Source organism: Nannobrachium achirus (assembly GCF_963921795.1).
Source record: "Nannobrachium achirus genome assembly, chromosome: 23".
In the NCBI taxonomy this organism is placed as follows: Eukaryota; Metazoa; Chordata; class Actinopteri; order Myctophiformes; family Myctophidae; genus Nannobrachium; species Nannobrachium achirus.
In genome coordinates, this window is record NC_137830.1 from 27,176,754 (window position 1) to 27,197,175 (window position 20,422).

At 41.0% G+C, this 20,422-nt stretch overlaps 1 protein-coding gene across 6 annotated transcripts in view; it reads right to left on the minus strand.

Annotated features, from left to right (window-relative positions):
* Nucleotides 1–13,755: 13,755 nt before the first annotated feature.
* The window catches only part of LOC308309173 (plexin-B2-like), a 253,749-nt gene continuing 247,082 nt past the window's right edge, over nucleotides 13,756–20,422 (minus strand). For all 6 annotated transcript variants that reach the window (XM_080754656.1, XM_080754654.1, XM_080754655.1 and 3 more), the window contains 5 exons: nucleotides 18,386–18,533; nucleotides 15,741–15,805; nucleotides 14,493–14,568; nucleotides 14,200–14,274; nucleotides 13,756–13,887 (listed from right to left, as the gene is read on the minus strand). In XM_080754656.1, the coding sequence (XP_080610782.1) occupies nucleotides 13,783–13,887; nucleotides 14,200–14,274; nucleotides 14,493–14,568; nucleotides 15,741–15,805; nucleotides 18,386–18,533 (469 nt within the window). In that variant the 3' untranslated portion in view covers nucleotides 13,756–13,782. The remainder of the gene's footprint in view (nucleotides 13,888–14,199; nucleotides 14,275–14,492; nucleotides 14,569–15,740; nucleotides 15,806–18,385; nucleotides 18,534–20,422) is intronic.

Genomic DNA, 20,422 nt, shown 5'->3' on the forward strand with positions numbered 1-20,422 from the left:
TCAACCATCCTGTATCAGCAGGACTCTCCCGAATTATGGGGGTCTAGCTCTCTCTCTCAAATCAAGGCGAAACAGCTGGAGAAAAAAAAACTCATGCAAATGAGGTCCAAGTCAGCCTAGAATCTCTCGATTACAGACAGATTGGCCTTCTAGAGGTCTGACTTGGACCTCATTTGCATGAGTTTTTTTTTCCTCCGGGTGTTTCGCCTTGATGGGACTCACTTTTCTCCGGGTGTTTCGTCTTGATGGGACTCACCTTTTTCCAGGTGTTTTGCCTTGATTTTGGAGCTCACTTTTTTGGGTGTTTTTTGGTATTTTGGGACTAACTTTTCTCTGGGTGTTTCGTCTTGATCTTGGGACTCACTTTTTGGGGGATTTTTGGGGATTTTGGGACTCACTTTTCTCCAGGTGTTTCGCCTTGATGGAACTCACTTTTCTCCGGGTGTTTCGCCTTGATGGAACTCACTTTTCTCCGGGTGTTTCGCCTTGATGGGACTCCCTTTTTTCTAGGTGTTTCGCCTTGATGGGACTCACTTTCTTCCTGGCTAGAGACTCGACCATTTAATGATTATTAAAGCCCATTAGTTGTGCGTGCCTCTCATGTGCCGACCACTGCAGCTGTGTATGATCTCTTTATCGTTTACTCCATTGGTCTTCAACAGGGGGTCCGGGACCCCTAGGGAGTCCTTAGAGTTACAGGGGGTCCTCCAAATCTTTGAGTGATAGAAACTTTTTTTTTCTTCTTTTTTACATTAACCACTTGAACCCTAGTGTCTAAATTCTAGCTGCGAGGCGTTGTGAGCTTGTAGATCGGCTATTTTTCACCAGGTTTCGCCTTGATGGGACTCACTTTTCTCCAGTGTTTCGCCTTGATGGGACTCACTTTAGAGATGAAACCACAAGCCAGTAGGCTGCGTTTAAATATGTATTAGTTGTCCCGGACAACAGGCTAACTCTTAATGTTATGCCCTGACACCAATGATTTGCAATATCATGCAACCATTTAGGTAGTTGCACAGAGTTGCTTTGGTGCGGTTGACCTTAGAACAGTGTTGTTGCTAGGAGTTCCATGTACAAATCTCAATCCTCCTACATTGCTGTTTTACTTTGACATTTTCATGGGTAAAGTACAATGTAATTACTCAAAAGCACCTGATGTTTTTTAGGTTGGAGATGGTGTAGTGGTCTAAAGATTAGACTTTAGATGCAGAGGTTCTCTGTTCAAAACCCAGTCACCCTACTAATTGCTGCTCTAACACTTGGATCTTTTCAGGGTTAAAATACACCATAAGTGCTCAAAAGCACCAGAACACATTTACAGTGTGAGGTGGCCTAATGGTCTAATGCTCAGACTCTCAACCAAGAGGTTCCATGTTCAAATCCCACTCAACCTACAGTCCATCTCTGTAGTACATTGACCTTTTTTAGGCTAAAATTGTCTCAATTTTCTCAAATTCTTCCAGTGCTCTAAAGGCATGTAGGTAATAATTTTTTTCTGTAAAAGTTTTGTTGGACAGAGTTCTTTCAGATATAACCCCCCACCTTTAGCTCTCAGGAAACAGGGGGAGGGACACCCCTCCACGATGGTCCTCCATGTACTTTGGGCATGGGACTTGAACCTGTCTGAAACCTGCCTGTAACAGGGACAACCGATCAAGCGACCATACCATTGAGCCAAGGCACCTTTGGGTCCTCAACAGGTATCTCCTGGTGCTTTTGAGTTGTTCTCTTCTATTTTAGCCTTGAAAAGGTCAAAGCACTACAGGAATGGATTTGAACATGTGACCTCTGCATTCAGAGTCTGATGTTTAAACCACTACACCATCTCCCACAGCAGACTGTATCTGGTGCTTTGAATACTTCTTTTGTATTTTAACCTTGAAAAGCAACAACAATAATCTGTACGAGAACTCTGATTTTTAGACCACTATATGCATTTTCTAGTGCTTTTGACTAACTCTTTTGTATTTTAACCTTGAATGAAATGTAAAAGTAAAACAGCATCATAGGAGGAGTGAGATTTGAATACAGAAGCTCTGCACCGAGAGTCAAATGTCTAGACCAGGGGTCTTCAACAGGGGGTCCGCGACCCGAGGGGGTCCGCGGAGGTACTGCAGGGGGTCCGCGAAATATTGCTTAAAAAAAAAAAAAAAAAAAAATCTTTTTTTTTTCACATTTATGTTAAAAAATAAATCATGATTCTATCCATTTTGAATAGCTTGAATACATGATTACTATGCAATTGACAGATTGATGATATTATTGACATTGGTTCTCAGTTAATAAGTAGTCTAAACATAATGTTTAGAAATGGTAGTGGTACGGCCCACCCTGCTCGCTGTAACTTGTAACATGTTTAAAATAAAAAATGTCGTAGCCCCGACCCCCCCACCCTACGAGGTGGTAGGGGGTCCCTGCTCCATCTCCCCATCAGTTTGGGGGTCCCCGGCCTGAAAACGTTGAAGACCCCTGGTCTAGACCACTACACCATCTCTCAACGTAGAAGGCTCCTGGTGCTTTTGGGTAATTATTTTGTATTTTAAGCTTTTCAAGGTTCAAATACAAAAGGATTACTCAAGAGCACTCAAAAGGTAGTGAGAGATGGAGTAGTGGTCTAAAGATCAGACTCTCATTGCTGATGTTCCATGTACAAATCTCAATCCTCCTACATTGCTGTTTTACTTTGACATTTTCATGGTTAAAGTACAAAATAATTACTCAAAAGCACCCACCATTTTGTAGGTTGGAGATGGTGTAGTGGTCTAAAGATTAGACTTTAGATGCAGAGGTTCTCTGTTCAAAACCCAGTCACCCTACTAATTGCTGCTCTAACACTTGGATCTTTTCAGGGTTAAAATACACCATAACTGCTCAAAAGCACCAGAACACATTTACAGTGTGAGGTGGCCTAATAGTCTAATGCTCAGACTCTCAGCCAAGAGGTTCCATGTTCAAATCCCACTCAACCTACAGTCCATCTCTGGAGTACATTGACCTTTTTTAGGCTAAAATTGTCTCAATTTTCTCAAATTCTTTCAGTGATCTAAAGGCATGTAGGTAATATTTTTTTTCTGTAAAAGTTTTGTTGGACAGAGTTCTTTCAGATATAACCCCCCACCTTTAGCTCTCAGGAAACAGGGGGAGGGACACCCCTCCACGATGGTCCTCCGTGTACCTTGGGCATGGGACTTGAACCTGTCTGAAACCTGCCTGTAACAGGGACAACCGATCAAGCGACCATACCATTGAGCCAAGGCACCTTTGGGCCCTCAACAGGTATCTCCTGGTGCTTTTGAGTTGTTCTCTTCTATTTTAGCCTTGAAAAGGTCAAAGCACTACAGGAATGGATTTGAACATGTGACCTCTGCATTCAGAGTCTGATGTTTAAACCACTACACCATCTCCCACAGCAGACTATATCTAGTGCTTTGAATACTTCTTTTGTATTTTAACCTTGAAAAGCAACAACAATGATCTGTACGAGAACTCTGATTTTTAGACCACTATATGCATTTTCTAGTGCTTTTGACTAACTCTTTTGTATTTTAACCTTGAAAGAAATGTAAAAGTAAAACAGCATCATAGGAGGAGTGAGATTTGAACACAGAAGCTCTGCACCGAGAGTCAAATGTCTAGACCACTACACCATCTCTCAACGTAGATGGCTCCTGGTGCTTTTGGGTAATTATTTTGTATTTTAAGCTTTTCAAGGTTCAAATACAAAAGGATTACTCAAGAGCACTCAAAAGGTAGTGAGAGATGGAGTAGTGGTCTAAAGATCAGACTCTCATTGCTGATGTTCCATGTACAAATCTCAATCCTCCTACATTGCTGTTTACTTTGACATTTTCATGGGTAAAGTACAAAATAATTACTCAAATGCACCTGATGTTTTTTAGGTTGGAGATGGTGTAGTGGTCTAAAGATCAGACTTAAGGTGCATAGGTTCTGTGTTTAAAACCCAGTCACCCTACTAATTGCTGCTCTATTACTTGGATCTTTTCAGGGTTAAAATACAAGATAACTACTCAAAAGCACCAGAACACATTTACAGCAAGAGATGGCCTGATGGTCTAATGCTCAGACTCTCAGCTAAGAGGTTCCATGTTCAAGTCCCACTCAACCTACAGTCCATCTCTGGAGTACATTGACCTTTTTAAGGCTAAAATTGTCTAAATTTTCTCAAATTCTCCCAGTGTTCTCAAGGCATGTAGGTAAGAATTTTTTTTTCTGTAAAAGTTATGTTGCACAGAGTTCTTTCAGATATAACCCCCCACCTTTAGCTCTCAGGAAACAGGGGGAGGGACACCCCTCCACGATGGTCCTCCGTGTACCTTGGGCATGGGACTTGAACCTGTCTGAAACCTGCCTGTAACAGGGACAACCGATCAAGCGACCATACCATTGAGCCAAGGCACCTTTGGGCCCTCAACAGGTATCTCCTGGTGCTTTTGAGTTGTTCTCTTCTATTTTAGCCTTGAAAAGGTCAAAGCACTACATGAATGGATTTGAACATGTGACCTCTGCATTCAGAGTCTGATGTGTAAACCACTACACCATCTCCCACAGCAGACTGTATCTGGTGCTTTGAATACTTCTTTTGTATTTTAACCTGGAAAAGTAACAATGATCTTTAAGAGAACTCTGATTTGAAAATGAGACCTCTGAACTGAGGGTCTGATCTTTAGACCACTAGATTCATTTTCCATTGCTTTTGACTTACTCTTTTATATTTTAACCTTGAAAGAAATGTTAAAATAAAAGAGCAACATAGGAGGAGTGAGATTTGAACGCACGCACGCACGCACGCACGCACGCACGCACGCACGCACGCACACACACACACACACACACACACACACACACACACACACACACACACACACACACACACACACACACACACACACACACACAGACACACACACACACACACACACACACACACACACACACACACACACACACACTCACACACGTACACTCACAGACATTTTAATTCTTTATATGAATCCAGAAATTACAATGAATGTACAGGGATGCTAATGTAACAGGGTTGATGTAACAGGGTTGACTCTAATGTAACAGGGTTGACTCAAATGTAACAGGGTTGACACTAATGTAACAGGGTTGACTCTAATGTAACAGGGTTGACACTAATGTAACAGGGTTGATGTAACAGGGTTGACTCTAATGTAACAGGGTTGACACTAATGTAACAGGGTTGACTCTAATGTAACAGGGTTGATGTAACAGGGTTGACTCTAATGTAACAGGGTTGACACTAATGTAACAGGGTTGACTCTAATGTAACAGGGTTGATGTAACCGGGTTGACTCTAATGTAACAGGGTTGACACTAATGTAACAGGGTTGACTCTAATGTAACAGGGTTGACACTAATGTAACAGGGTTGACACTAATGTAACAGGGTTGACTCTAATGTAACAGGGTTGACACTAATGTAACAGGGTTGACTAATGTAACAGGGTTGACTCTAATGTAACAGGGTTGACTCTAATGTAACAGGGTTGATCTAACAGGGTTGACTCTAATGTAACAGGGTTGACTCTAATGTAACAGGGTTGACTCTAATGTAACAGGGTTGACTCTAATGTAACAGGGTTGACACTAATGTAACAGGGTTGACACTAATGTAACAGGGTTGACTCTAATGTAACAGGGTTGACACTAATGTAACAGGGTTGACTCTAATGTAACAGGGTTGACTCTAATGTAACAGGGTTGACTCTAATGTAACAGGGTTGACACTAATGTAACAGGGTTGACTCTAATGTAACAGGGTTGACTCTAATGTAACAGGGTTGACTCTAATGCAACAGGGTTGATGTAACAGGGTTGACTATAATGTAACAGGGTTGACACTAATGTAACAGGGTTGACTCTAATGTAACAGGGTTGATGTAACAGGGTTGACTCTAATGTAACAGGGTTGATGTAACAGGGTTGACTCTAATGTAACAGGGTTGACAAGGTAGACCATCTATCAGAGATATTAACTTTATTCCTAGTAGGACTCGGATTAGAACATGGATCCTTTGAACTAAGAGTCCAATCACCAGTCCGCTAAAGCATATGCCAATACAGTTCTTTTGTATTTTAATGTTGAAAATGTATTACAGCAATGTGGGAGGACTGAGATTTGAACATGGGACCTCTGCACTGAGAGTCAGATCTTTATACAACTACACCATCTCTCACACAGGGTTGTCAACAGGGCTGTATTAACCATTGGGCCGGGGGGGCCGTTGCCAGGGGCCCTTGGCTCTCAGGGGCCCTTGGGAGAACTGGGCAGCGTGGTCATTGACAATTTACTCAAATTAAATGTATACATTAATTACAAATCTAATGTGTGGGCCCCTCCTCTGTTGTCTACAGGTGCTTTATTGGCCCACAGATGATAATCATGGCCTAAAATACGAGCTGGGTAGACTGCATCGGGAGGGATCGGGGTTATGATGGAGGGTGGGGGGCCCTAAAAAATTATTGGCCAGGGGCCCTCGCAGGGTTAATCCGTCCATGGGTGCATGCATCATTCCTTATTTGATCAGTGCATGTGTAGTGATGCGCAGCAGCAGGGATTGAATAGGCCTATTCCATTACATTTATTTGAAAACTTTAGTTACTAATTGGGCTAGATAGTAGATTTATTTGGATTATTATTACAAAACATAGGCTACATTGCCCACTTCAACCCTAAACAATTTGTCAGTTTGAAAATAGCCGATCTACAAGCTAACAATGCGATCTGCTATTTTCAAAAGATCTTTCTGAAAAACTTGAAATGGGACATTCTGCACACTGATTACACTTTTTTTGACAAATTAAATCTTCCTCTAAGTATCATATACCTGATAATGATGTTGTGGAGGGGAAATCATGGCACAATGTCTTTAAATCAAATTAAGCAAATGCAGAAAATGTATAATTAACTGCCAATCACACCAATGACAGCAATGGCTGCTTAAAATGCATATTTTATTCACCAGCAAAAAAAAAAATCTTGCACATTATGAAATTGTGCTTAAATTCACAGGTTGGCTTGTAATGTGGCACTATCACCAGTGATACACTAGCCTAATCATTAGCGACAGATACAATTAAATCAGTTGGCACAAAGGCCTATGTTTTTAATTGAACTCACCCTTTACTGTTTGTGATTGTTTCCAATAATTCTTTGTATATGGTTTGCCTAATATGCTTGTTTAATATGGTTGATATAGGTAATCAAAACTTACAGTTGGGTATAAAATACACTATGTTCGCAATTATCCTTTGACTGCGTTATTTTATATGATGCTGTTGGTCACATTTTTGGACAGACACGGTTTGGTAATTGCAACACGATTACAATGTAGAGCCTATTGTCAGCCTGCAATATACATTTTGACCAATTGAGGGCGACACATACCGTAGAATGAAATTATAGCCCCTGAAACAAACATACAGTAAATGAACCATTTATGGCTATTTGGTGTATTTAATACATTTCTAAAGAGTAGCATCATAATAAGACCCCGAATTGCTTACATATTTCTGTTTGAATAAATAATTGGAGATTGTGAATTTATTTGGTGATAAGAAAGAGCACATCAGCACTTTGAACATATAAAAACATAGCATTCAGGATGTTTGTTTGTTTCAGCAGAATCCATGCTTTTTCACATGACTCCTGCAGCTCCATCCTCACTAGTAGGTTTAAACATTGTTTCATAACTAGAGTTTTAAACTGACATGTGAGAGGACATGTTTCATGTTCACTGTTAGATGTTTTATGTTCAAGTTAAAGGAGCACTTTCACCCATTTGCAACCTTATCTTCTAATTGGTCCTCACTAAGATAGTACAATTTCTTTCTACTCACTCTGTGTCTGAGGTTGTGGACAAGCCTGCCTACCAGTGACATAGGCAGGTTTGGACATTTCAAACAAGTAGCCTATGTTTTTGAGCGGTGCAAACCGCTCCCACGTTTGACTGAGCGTGTAGGTCCTTGTGTCCCTAATGTATGCAGTACCAACAGCTGCAATACCACTGGGTGGTGGTGCTGTTTAACAGCCTAAATGGCCATTCACACCGAGCAATTTAACTACAACCACACACAAAAGGAATGGCATCTCCAATGCCCCATGTAGAGGCATGTTCAACAGCAACGTTATGTCCACCCGATTGCATATTTTAAATAAAAGACCAACTTTGGATACACCTTGTGATACAATACTCTCTCACTTCCATTCTAACAATGCATCAATGTGGTTGTCGGTTGGCAAATACTGTAATTAATCTGTCATCTGGGATCACCGCATTACGATAACACATTTATATCATTACTGGCCAATTCTGTACCGTGCAACACTAAAACTCCACAGCAGAAGAGAGTGAAAAGAGTATACTGCATATTTAAACATTTCACTGTGACAGAAGATGGGTGAAAGATAAAGAATAACCATTTCTTAGACATATTGTAAAAACATTTGTTTTATTATTGAATATTTGGGTCTTGTGTCATAGGTTCTGACTCTGAGCCCTCTTCTCTGCTTCTTGAGAAGAGTCATTGATAGGCTGCAGTCCAGACCACTATGGTTGCTGTTAGCATGGAGACCTGTCCTGTGCACTGAAGTCCAGTCCAGGTTGTCTTGTCTACACCTGGTCCGTGTTCCAGACTACAGAGGAATCCATTGCATTTCTTGTGTCCTACTATACAGTGGACACTGCAAAGCTTAACGATAGCAAAGCTGTAGTCAGTGTCAGGTACACATAACGATGTATAGGCAAAGATATGAGTACCAGCGTGGTTTTCTCTCTGCGTTTAAGGCAACTTGCCTCGATTTAGTTGAGCAACCAAGTAGTGACAGTTATAAAAGCTACACACTCATACTCGTCTCTCACAAGCCTACAATTTACATACAATCAATTTTACAATATTTTACCATAAAAATACACTGATCCCCATGAATCATAAGACTTAATTTTATTCCATGTCTTCATTAGGCCTATATCCTGTATACTGGTCCCCCAACTGTCAGTGTTGGACTCACGGATGAAATGTAGTACTGTGCTGACCACTGGTTATGAAGATGGGAATACACTCAATTCCATTATCGCCACAATCAATTAAATAGGCCTACATAACATCTTGAGTACAGCCTTGTTTATGTCAAGCAGGTGACAAGGTCCCAATTATGTCTAAAATGAATTTACCCACTTCTTTACACCTGCAAAGTTGATTCTTCTTCATTCTTGAATTACTGAACCAGAAGGTCAACCGTAACATGTAAGAATTAGGCCTACATTGTTGTTGGGCAGAAACCTTGTATCTCCTCTTGTTATGTTTATTTGATAGATGAATGCTATATTTTTAACCCTAACCCTAACCCTGTGGCACGAAGGTAGCAAAAATAGCCAATACAAGCTCACAATGCGGCATGATGCAACGCATTGTGACCTAGTAGATTGTATTTTTGCTTTTGCTTAATTTTTACTTCTAGCCAAAATCTGGACACTAGATTGAAAGTGGTAAGTGTGTCTGAGGTTTATGTAAGTACTGAACCAGTTAAAAGCATTAACATGAGTTTATGACTAAATAATAAAGTTTTGTACATACAAGGTTTCCAACCTGACAGCAACACTTATCTGAACAAGGTAGCGTAGTTTAGCAGTTTCAGCACCCTCTGATGGAGAGAGTTGCTAACTGAATGACATACAGGCAAATAGCCTATACATGGCTTTGTGGCTCAATAATAATAATGGATTTCAGTGCTTTCCCCCCCTTTCCTAAACCCATTAACCTCCTCTGAGTATTTAATTCACAACCCCATATCGTCAAGTGTCAGGCAGAAACCTTGTGTGCCCAATGCCCATGTGTTCCAAGAGATCCACAAACAGTAGGATAGTTGAGCTCAACATTTATAAAACCCACAGACACGCTTAATCACTTTCAAGTTACAAAAAAAGTTCAAATGGCATTACACCCTTATATGACCAAGCATTCACTTTTTTTTAAACAGAAAGAAATAAAATAAAATACTGAAGGTGTTTTTAATTTTACATTGTAGTTATAGGGGATAATTATAATGTATTATTTAACATATTTGTCGTATTAGCCAGGGATCCCTTTATTAAAGGTGGTGTGAGTGACATTCTCCCAGTCTTTTTTTAAACATAAAAAGTAAGGTTTCTGCCTGACAGCAATGATGTGAAAATGTCTATCCTGACCTTGACATAATGTACATGTGACAACACTCTGCTTTCTATTCATCCTGTCTGTAAGGCACTCACTGGTGAAGGCAGAAAAATAATTGTGTGTGTGTGTGTGTGTGTGTGTGTGTGTGTGTGTGTGTGTGTGTGTGTGTGTGTGTGTGTGTGTGTGTGTGTGTGTGTGTGTGTGTGTGTGTGTGTGTGTGTGCGTGTGTGTGTGCGTGCTGAGAGAGAGGGTGGGGGCAGAGATAGAGTGAGGGGAAAGATCTTAAATTGTTGAGAGCAAAAGTATATGAAACAATCTGAGATCATCCAAAATATGAGGCATGTAAAACTGTTTTTTATATATTCAAAGAACAAACTATTTGAAGAATGATTAGAAATTGTGCTCTTGCATTAGCATGAATAACAGTTTGAAAAAAATAAAATAAAATAAAAGTTTGTTTTTATAACCCACAAATAAAACTTCTGTGTTCTACTATAAGATACAAACTTTGTAATTTGGCACCAGGGGCAGTATCAGAACAATAATTAAAAATAATGTCATAATTTATAGTTTTGTACCACTGAATTATTAAATACATAATCTTGGTCTCTCTCATGCCTCGTCTTAAAGCTTAATTTATACTTAATTGCACAACAGTGACGCTCGAAAAGGGTGGACCTTTTAGTTATTTTCAGCGATTGACACCATCATGAGTATACATTAGGCTTACTCAGAGAGAGAAAGAAAGGCAATGTGACATCTAACTGAATGTTTCAAGGTGACATGATCAAATAACACCAAACAAATGTATCAATTTGCTTTTGAGGTTTTCATTCCAAACCAACACTAAACCAGGCGATTCCTTTAATTGGGGACACCTCCAATGTGAGAGGTGACTTCACCTGGGGTTGGGTGGGTTGGGATGAAAACCTGGACCTCATGGCACACTGGACTAAAACAATGTATCTAGATAGAACATCAATAAAATGAATGGCTACGTCTATTTTGAGCATGTCATTATGCAGTAGATGAATGTGTTTGAATAAGTGGTTAAAGGTGGTGTGAGTGACATTTGTAGCGGGGTTCTCCCAGTCTCTCTCCCAGAGCTTTAGTAGACAGAAAGACCTGAAAATGTATTTTCTGTTTACTTAAGCACAGAAGAGACAGGGAGACCCCTGTAACCGAACCAACACTATATAGCAATTAGAATTGCTATATTACAATGCAAATATAGAGCTTTAACTTTTGAACAACAATTTTTGTTAAATAATATTACTTACATCACCCTCCAGTTGTTTTTGTCATTGACATGACATGCCCCCCTCACATGTATAATTACATGTAGAAGACACCTCTGCAGTGACTTAATCATAATATCTTTGTTTGGTCAATGATGAAAAGTTGATTTATTTGTGACATACAAGGTCAACGATGTGGTGATCAGGGGGTCATTTGATGTCCAAAATTACGTATGACTTATGTAGTTTCCCCTCAAAGTTGTACGGTACATAACAAATTGGATTTGTGGAAGGTGTCTTTTAATGATCTGACACGAGTTGGCTGTTTGCTGGTATTTATGTCTTGAGAGCAACAATAACCAATAATAAAGTTGCTTTTGACTCAATGTGTGTTTGTAGTGTAACTAAAAAGAAAATGGTCCTGTTGTTTGTACATCAGTTAAACAGATAAAAACAAATGGCTCTCAGCTTCAATACACTGCATTTAAGGGAACTGAATATTGCCAGAGGAATCAATAACAAATTATAAAAAAAAGAAAAATCACAAACTAAACATTAAAACGTTTGGCTATTTTGACATCATGATTAAGCAGATTTTTACACAGAAAGTAAAAACAACCAATCACAATTGGTCCCCGACCCTGTGGCAATGGGGTGTCGACAACTGTCCAATGGCAACGTGTCAAGATTAATACAGGAAGCAACTGATAAAAATTAAAAAACACAGGATATGACGTCATAATGCGACGCCACTCACCACCCTGCTTCACCTTGGAACACTTAGAATAAAATCACAAACACAGGTAACTTAGGAGCAATTATCCTTTCAGACCATTAAAAAGATGATTTCACCTTGCAATAAAGTGTATGTGAAGCCTATTGCTTAAAGCCTGCATACCAACGATAACCCTAATATCTTATGTCAGAGACTACACAGGAAAAGGAAACGATCCAGCACATTATTACTCTGTGATTTCAAAATAAAAGCACAATGCCAGAAGCATATAAAGACATATTACTGCGTGTTCAAACAGCAAAATAAACATTTGTCAAGGAAAACCGGAAACTCCACCAATCCCTTAAAAACAGGATTCTCCTCGTACCCCAGTTCCACTGTCCTTACAGTTGTGCCATCAGAACCGTGACCTCTGATTGGTCAGTGGTGTGTACCGTAGTGGGATTCGATTGGCTGACACAGCCAGATCACTTTTTCAAAGGAAAAACTTAACTCCTAGCACTTTGGAGGGCTTTGGAAAGATGATGCCCTTGAGCGATGGTTCTCAGACGTTTATAGTTTTAAGGACCCCCATAACTCTTGAGATAGTACGAATGGAACTATTCTGTTCTATTCGTACACTCTGAGTTACAGACCCGTAAGGGTCCATTTGGAGCGTAACTATAAATCATTTTGCTGGGGACCCCCTAAAGGACCCCTGGGGGTCTCCGGACGCCGCTTTGAGAACCACTGCCCTCTTGAGTGCTGACTTTGGCCTCTCTCCTAACCTTGTCCATAGACACAGAACCTGCAGCACTGACCTCCAATCAGCAATTAAGGGCCAAAGTCAGTCCTCGCCTAGAGTGGACTTTGTTTAGCCGTCGTAGGAGAGGAAAACAAAAGAGTGGTTAGCCTGGAATCTTTACGTAGTCCAAGACACATTGAGTCTTTTACATCCAAACGTCCATCAGGGTCTAGGAATAGCAACGAGCTGTAAAAGTTAAGATGGATGGACTCTGTGACATTTCTTTCTTTCTCTCTTATGCAGACCAACGTCCTGTGGAGTCCTTTCGAGGCACGTCACACTTCTGACCAAAACGTTATTAGAGTCCAACCCGATCTTACACCCATAACGATGTTACCACAACCTGTCAGCTCGATTACTATTGATAAACGCTTTGATTTCACAGCTCCCAGATAGTTTCTTTTTTTTTTCTTCTTTTTTTTTCGGCAGTCTGCCTGTAACTGTTCACACTGACACATCTCTTACACCAAACATTCTCAACCTGTTTTTAATTTCAAAGGCCCCCATAGTTTAGGCCTCGGATCCCCCATTAGATACTATTTATATCTCTGGGATCCCAGGTGTTAATCTAACTCTGAGAGTGTGCCAACGGGAACCAAATGGACTCACGTGTCCATTTGGTTCTCGTTTGCACTCTCTCAGAGTTACAGACCTAAACGTTGAGAAACTCCCCTCTGACATCTTCCAGTCGCTTCTGCATCATCTTCGGTCATTCCATGGTCAATCGCGTCTTGAGTGGTCGACGGCAGCCATAGGCCCGTCCCGCCCCCCCGCCCATCCCCCCCGCCCACACCCACCCTTCCCGGCTGTCTGGTTGGCGAGGGGTTAAAGGTCGGTGACCTTGTTCTCCAATGCGGCGGCGATCTGCTGGAGCCGCAGGGTCAGCTGTTTGCTCTGTGCGGCCGGGTCGTCCTCCAGAGACTGGATGATCTGACAGACACACAAACACACAGCACAGACACGCAGCACAGACAGACACACAGCACAGACACACAACACAGACACACAACAGAACGACACTCATCATTTCATTCATGTTTGATCAATTTGTCAGAGAGAAGCTCATTGTTGAATCGATATGAGGTGATTTGGGCTGAATATTGGTGTGATTTTAAAAGTGAAAATAGGGCAGTCTTTCAATACTCTCATTGACTTAACATAACACCTTTGTGAACACAGAATGTGCAAAACCAGTTACTTTAAGAAGATATGACATTATTTCATTCATTTTACTGTACATACCCCATCGTAGTATTTGCTGGCGTATTGGTACAGTTGATGTAAGGCCACCTGCGTGTTCAGCTTGTCTGTGTGTTGCTGAGGGAAAGAGAGAGATAGTTTCTACGCAGTAATGAAGAGTTTCTACACAGTAAAATCCTCATTCATTTCAGAATTGAAATCCATTTTTGTTCAAGCCCCATTATTTCTGTTGTTTTCAGGAAGAGAAAAGAAAGAAGAGTGGCACATAACGAGTGCAGCGGAGACAGACAGAGAACATGGAAAGAAAGGAGTCAGTCGGAGGATGAACAACCTACCCTGGACACCTCAGCCAGGTGTGTGTTCATATCCTGATCACTCACTGAAACCATCTGCCTGATGCCTTTGTAGTAACTGACACACACACACACACACACACACACACACACACACACACACACACACACACACACACACACACACACACACACACACACAAAGAGTAAAATAATTTGATGTTACATTGAGAGTTACACCTGACTAGGATCAAAGGAGAATCATCCCATGGCTTATTCTGCACAATAATTTACACCAGTGGTCCGGGGACCACCAGTGGTCCTTGAGGGGGTTCCAGGTGGTCCCCCAGTGAAACCAAATGGAGCCTTATGTGTCAGTTTATGCGCTCACAACTTAAATTATTTTTAAACACCTGCATTACTTAATTTACAATAAGTCTACACAATTAGAGAATGTAGAAACAACATTGATACAGAATGGAATTGTGTGGACAACATTTTTATCCAACGATAACAAAATATTTAAAAGTTTTGGGTCTGAGAGGCTAAATCTCATCACATGGTGGCCTGTGGCTCGAATGCTGTATAAATAATGGTCCTTCATGTGAAAAAGGTTGAAAACCACTGCATTACAATACTGCACCCAGAGCAGCATTTATCAACCAGTGGTCTTAATGTGTTCCAACAGGGTTATATCAGGGTCAGTCCAACCTTCTGGTTCCAGTGTGAAACCAGGAGAGATCCCACAGTGTCAGGACCTAGGCTGCATTCACATGGATTCAGTATGTAAAATTACATCAAGCTGACAGAAAATACCGGTAACGGCAGATGGCATTGCCATCTAAAGTAAAAAAATAAATTAAAAAAAACATTTTAATGCTGTTTTGCCGTCCTCCGCGACGGAATGTGCATCCGGATGTTACATAACGTAGCTCCCTCGCACAAGGACAATTATCTGGAGAACACCTACCATACATTCACTAGTGAGCTTGATAGCTTGTCAAGCGTGGGTAAACAACATCACCATCGTAGCCTGATTTCAGACTCAGCTCACGCAGTAGTCTGAAACTGTGCCCTATTGTGGGCGATTTCTGGAAGGGAGGGGGGTGGGAGGTGCTTTGATTAAAAAAAAAAAACAATCACTACAGGTCTCCTCGTGAGCACCCACGTGAGCACCTCGTCTTCTAATGAAGACCAGAGAAACAGTCCACTCTGAGAGTGGGCGGAGTCTATGGTCTGGAAGCAGGCTATCACCATCGTCCAACATGGTATAAATGAAGAACTACTCACTCGTCCACCATCTTCTTGTACGTGGAGATCTCCTTTGCATAGAGGAGCTTGTTGCTGGGAGACTCCTGTGGTGGACAAGAGAGACATGATGAGACATGATGACATGATGTGAATACTTATTGTTGTACCATTAACAGCAACCACTTTAGAAGCGCATTGTCCTCACACACACCGACTTGTTTTCATTGTCAACATAATCATTGTGAATAGACCGTTTAGCACTGCATGCTGATGATTATGCACCCAGTAGATGAAAATGTTTTATTCATTCATTCAGTATACAGGAGGAGAGACTTATTAGAACTTCAGCACAGTTGTTTGAGACAACATTGTGAGGTAGATGAGTGGAGAGACAAAGACCTCAATGATTACATGACATTAGTATTATCCTCATCATCATCTTTATTATTATTATTATTGCCAATTTATCTAATTTCTCCCTATGTAGGGATTATGTCAATTTCCTGATTTCCCCACACACTTGTGTGGGGTAAGCTTGTTACTGCTGACCCCTACTGGTTGGTTTTGGAACTGGTTGGTCCTATTGGGATGTATGGGAAGGAAAGCACATGCATCTTCTGGGGGACCCCTAGGGTATCCCCAGCTAAATGAGTTAATATAGCATCAAAATAAGTGAAACCCTATTATACATTGGCTATTTGAAAACATCCATTTGGAGGTCCTTGACATGAAAAGGTCTAAGAATCACTGCTCTAACTAACACTGTAGTGTCCAGTCTCCATAACTGTAGTGCATACTGTCCCTACCTACTGTACCATAACTGTAGTCCCAGCAAGTTTCTAGAAGGTGGCATCACCCATTTCCTGCTCATTTTCCTATAGCTTTATTTGAATTCCTCTGCAGCTGATTTTAACCAGAAACATACAGTGTGAAGGTATGTGTTTCCGGTTCAAATCTGCTGTAGAGCCATTCAATCAAAACAATCGGGGAATGAACCGGAACAGGAAACATGTATGCCAACCTTCTGAAAACAGAGGCCTACAGTTAGAGGCCAATCAGTCTGATTAACAACTTAACCCTGTATTATATTTTCGTAATCGTAATCGAGGCTAAAGCCCTCAAAGAGCCTATCCCTCCAAGCTCAACATCTCTGACCAACCTGTAGGTGTCACTAGTGCAGCGTCATGATACACCCTCCCTGTCCAGCTTCCCTCCCACATACCCAACACTCTAAACTGGATGCACCACAGAACATTGTTCAACCTCCCTCAAAGTGGAGCTTGGGGACCGGAGGTTCCTAGCTAAATTACTGATAGTTAGTAATAGAAACCAAATGAACCTAAAACGCTCTGTAACTCTTGAGAGTGTACAAATGGAACCAAAGGGAGAGCCTCTTTCTTTGGTGTTTCGCCAAGGTGGGTGTGGTTATATACCTATCCCTAAACCTCACCAAAATTATGCCTAAACCACGCTCATCCGGGCAAATCACATGAAAATAGAGGTTCTTGCAATACAGGTCTGTAAAGGGCCATTCACACTGAGCACTACAAAAACTATAAAAAAAATATAGTTTTAGAAATCGTCAAGTGGATGGCACACAGACTATAAAAAAAATACAATGGTGAACATTATAGTTATCTTTATTATACTGTAGTTATAGTGCTCAATGCGAATGGCACTTAACTCGGAGTGGAACCAACTGAAAAAAATACAAAATACAAACGTTTGAGAACCACTGCCCTAATCTCCACAGTGGTGGGTATAAACTTCACCTCTGCCCAGCTCCCTGAGCATCCTCATTAGTGTAGCTCCTTGACGGTCCCTATAGCACTTACGTGAAAACATTATTAGGCAGGAGTGGCAGTTAACCTTGTCTACTCCAAGGACCATGTGAATCTAACATTAAAATACCTGAAGGTCCTTAATCACAATATTCTTCTCTGTCACTAAGTGGACCTGCCTCAGTGCTCTGAGACATCATTATTAACAACTGGTATTAATGTTTTACACAGCACGAGAAGTCATTATTAACAGCTGGTATTAATGTTTTACGTTGTTAAAAATGTCACGAGTTCAACACCGGTTGTGCTGTGGTGCTCGTTAGCTATAATGCATCAGCTTACTTCTGCAGAGATTTTAAATTTAAAGTTACGGAGCCCAGACAGACTTTAGTGTCGTATAATCTGGTGTCATAATAAAGTCTGGCTGCAGGCAAACACTATTTTACCGTACAGGTTTTCTACAAACAGCCAGCAGCAAAAAATAAATTACACTACTGCAGTGATTCTCAGTGGTGTAAAAGGTACTCACATTACTTAAGTAAAAGTATACTGCAATATAGAAATACTGTTACAAGTAAAAGTCCGGAATTCAAAATGTACTTGAGTAAAAGTATAAAAGAGTTGGCATCAAAATGTACTTAATGTAACAAAAGTAAAAGTACAAAATGTTTGAAAATAGCAGATCTACAAGCTCACAGCGCGTCGTATCGCGACGTGCTGTGAGCTTGTGATCGGCCTAGGCTATTTTCAAATAGACTATAGGTATTCAATATATTTAGTCTTAGTTTTAGTCATCATAGCTTAGTTTTTAATTAGTCTGGCTAGCATGTAGATCAGCTATTCTCAACACATGACAGTGGCCGTCAACAGTAAGTGTGGTGTGTTGTTAGAAGGAGCGTATACCCGGCTCAGTTTGTGCTCCGTCTTGGTGCAGGCGTCCATGAAGGTCTGGGAGATGACGTGCAGCGATGCGTCCACTGTCTCCGTCACGTGCACGTCAAAGATGAAGTGGGGGTTTCTCAGAATGTTCACCCAGAACCGCAGGGGCAAGCTGGGGGTGGAGAGAGGTGAGACAGGAGGTCAGACAGAACGACAGGCAGAGAGCACGAAGAGCAATATAGACACTGAGCAGGTCGGTCCCAGTGATGTAAAGTAACCTAGCATGTTTACTCAAGTACTGTACTTTAGTACAATTTTGAGCTATTTGTACTTTACTGGAGTGTTTCCAATTTCCAGTACTTTTATTCACAACTAGGGTGTGCGCGTGCGTGCGCACGCACACACACACACACGCGCACACACGCATGAACGCACAAGCTCTTTTGGAAGTCATTTCTTTCTCAAAGCATCAGTGTTGCTTTCCATCACGAAAATTGCATGTCAACATTCTTGTAAAGCTGCAAGCACTGCCAACTTTTTCAAAGATATTCTGGGGGCTTTTATTGATAGAGGAGAGAGATGGGATACACAGAGAAAGCGAGGGAGAGAGAGAGAGAGAGAGAGAGAGAGAGAGAGAGAGCAGGAGAGTGACATGCAGCAAATAGTCCAACCGGCTGGGAATCAAACCGGGGACTCGCTGTCAGGGCAACCACTCAGCTATCGGCTCGCCCCAAGCACTGCCAACTTAACGTTAGTTATAACTTAAAGGAGCTATAGTCAACTTTTTCTTGAAAAACGGATGCTAAAATAAAAATAATGTTTCGAAAATATTTTATAAAAAATTAAGCTTCATATATTATGTGTTTCTATTCAAAAATGACCACAAAAAGTGTAAAATAATGATAAAATAATCATTTTGGCCATTGTCAGGGCGACACTTTGTTTACATTCTAGTCTATAGACTAGGATGTAAACAAAGTCTCGGCCCTACAATGAAAAAGTTGACTATAGCTCCTTTAAAACGTATTTACTTAATAAGGTTATACATGATTTATATGCTTGTGTCTCGCATCTAAAATAGTCGATCTACAAGTGAGATGCCAGCATGCGTCCAAGTATGAATGATGTGTCAACTCTGATTCATTCACTCAACCCCCAGCTGTTCCTTCAGAGACCTCTACCTCCTCAGGTTGAGTCTCCGTCAATAATTCACAGACCAGATGAATATTTGATCAACTCTGTGTTTCTGGTTGATTGACAGCAGTTACTCTGGCCCTTTTTATGAAACTGCGGTTAAGAGGATAGAGAGAGGTTTCTGTTTTGTGTAATTATCTTCTCTTTTCTCTCACTCTCCCTGCAGTCTTTCTTTCCTCCTCCCTCTTCTGTCGTACATGGAAAGTTTGAAGTTTGTTGGTCAGATAGTCGGTCGGTTCTCAAATCAAACAAAGTTTAAACTTTGATTTGTGTGTTGCATTGTCAGCTTTTGTTAACAGACCTCATTTACTGCTGTTTGTGTGCAGAGCTGCTGACCACCTGACAAGCTGTCATAGAGGATCTCACTCTGAACACCAGACACTCAGCTAAAGATAAAACACTCAACGATCCACTTAACATATCTGCTAAAGTGATTCTCAAATATTTTCATATCCCCAGGACCCCAGAAAACATTCTTTGATGTTGAGATTCAACAACTGTCTATACTGTGGTGAGGAGAGCGAGACCTATGATGTGAAATAGTCATTCTTATTTTGTACGCATTCTTCCACTGGGTTTCACTTCAATCCAGTGGAATAATAGTGAAATAAATAAATAAACTTTTCCTCATTACTAGGGACCCCATAGAAGCACCTCAAAGGACCCCTGGGGTTCCCCGCCTCCCACTTTTAGAAACACTGCGCTAAACCCTCCTCTCCCTGTGTCATAACAGCTTGACAGCAAAATGAAGCTTCTACCTGCAGGCTATATCTACAACCACAAGAACCTAATTACAGACCTGTGGGGTGTGTGTGTGTGTGTGTGTGTGTGTGTGTGTGTGTGTGTGTGTGTGTGTGTGTGTGTGTG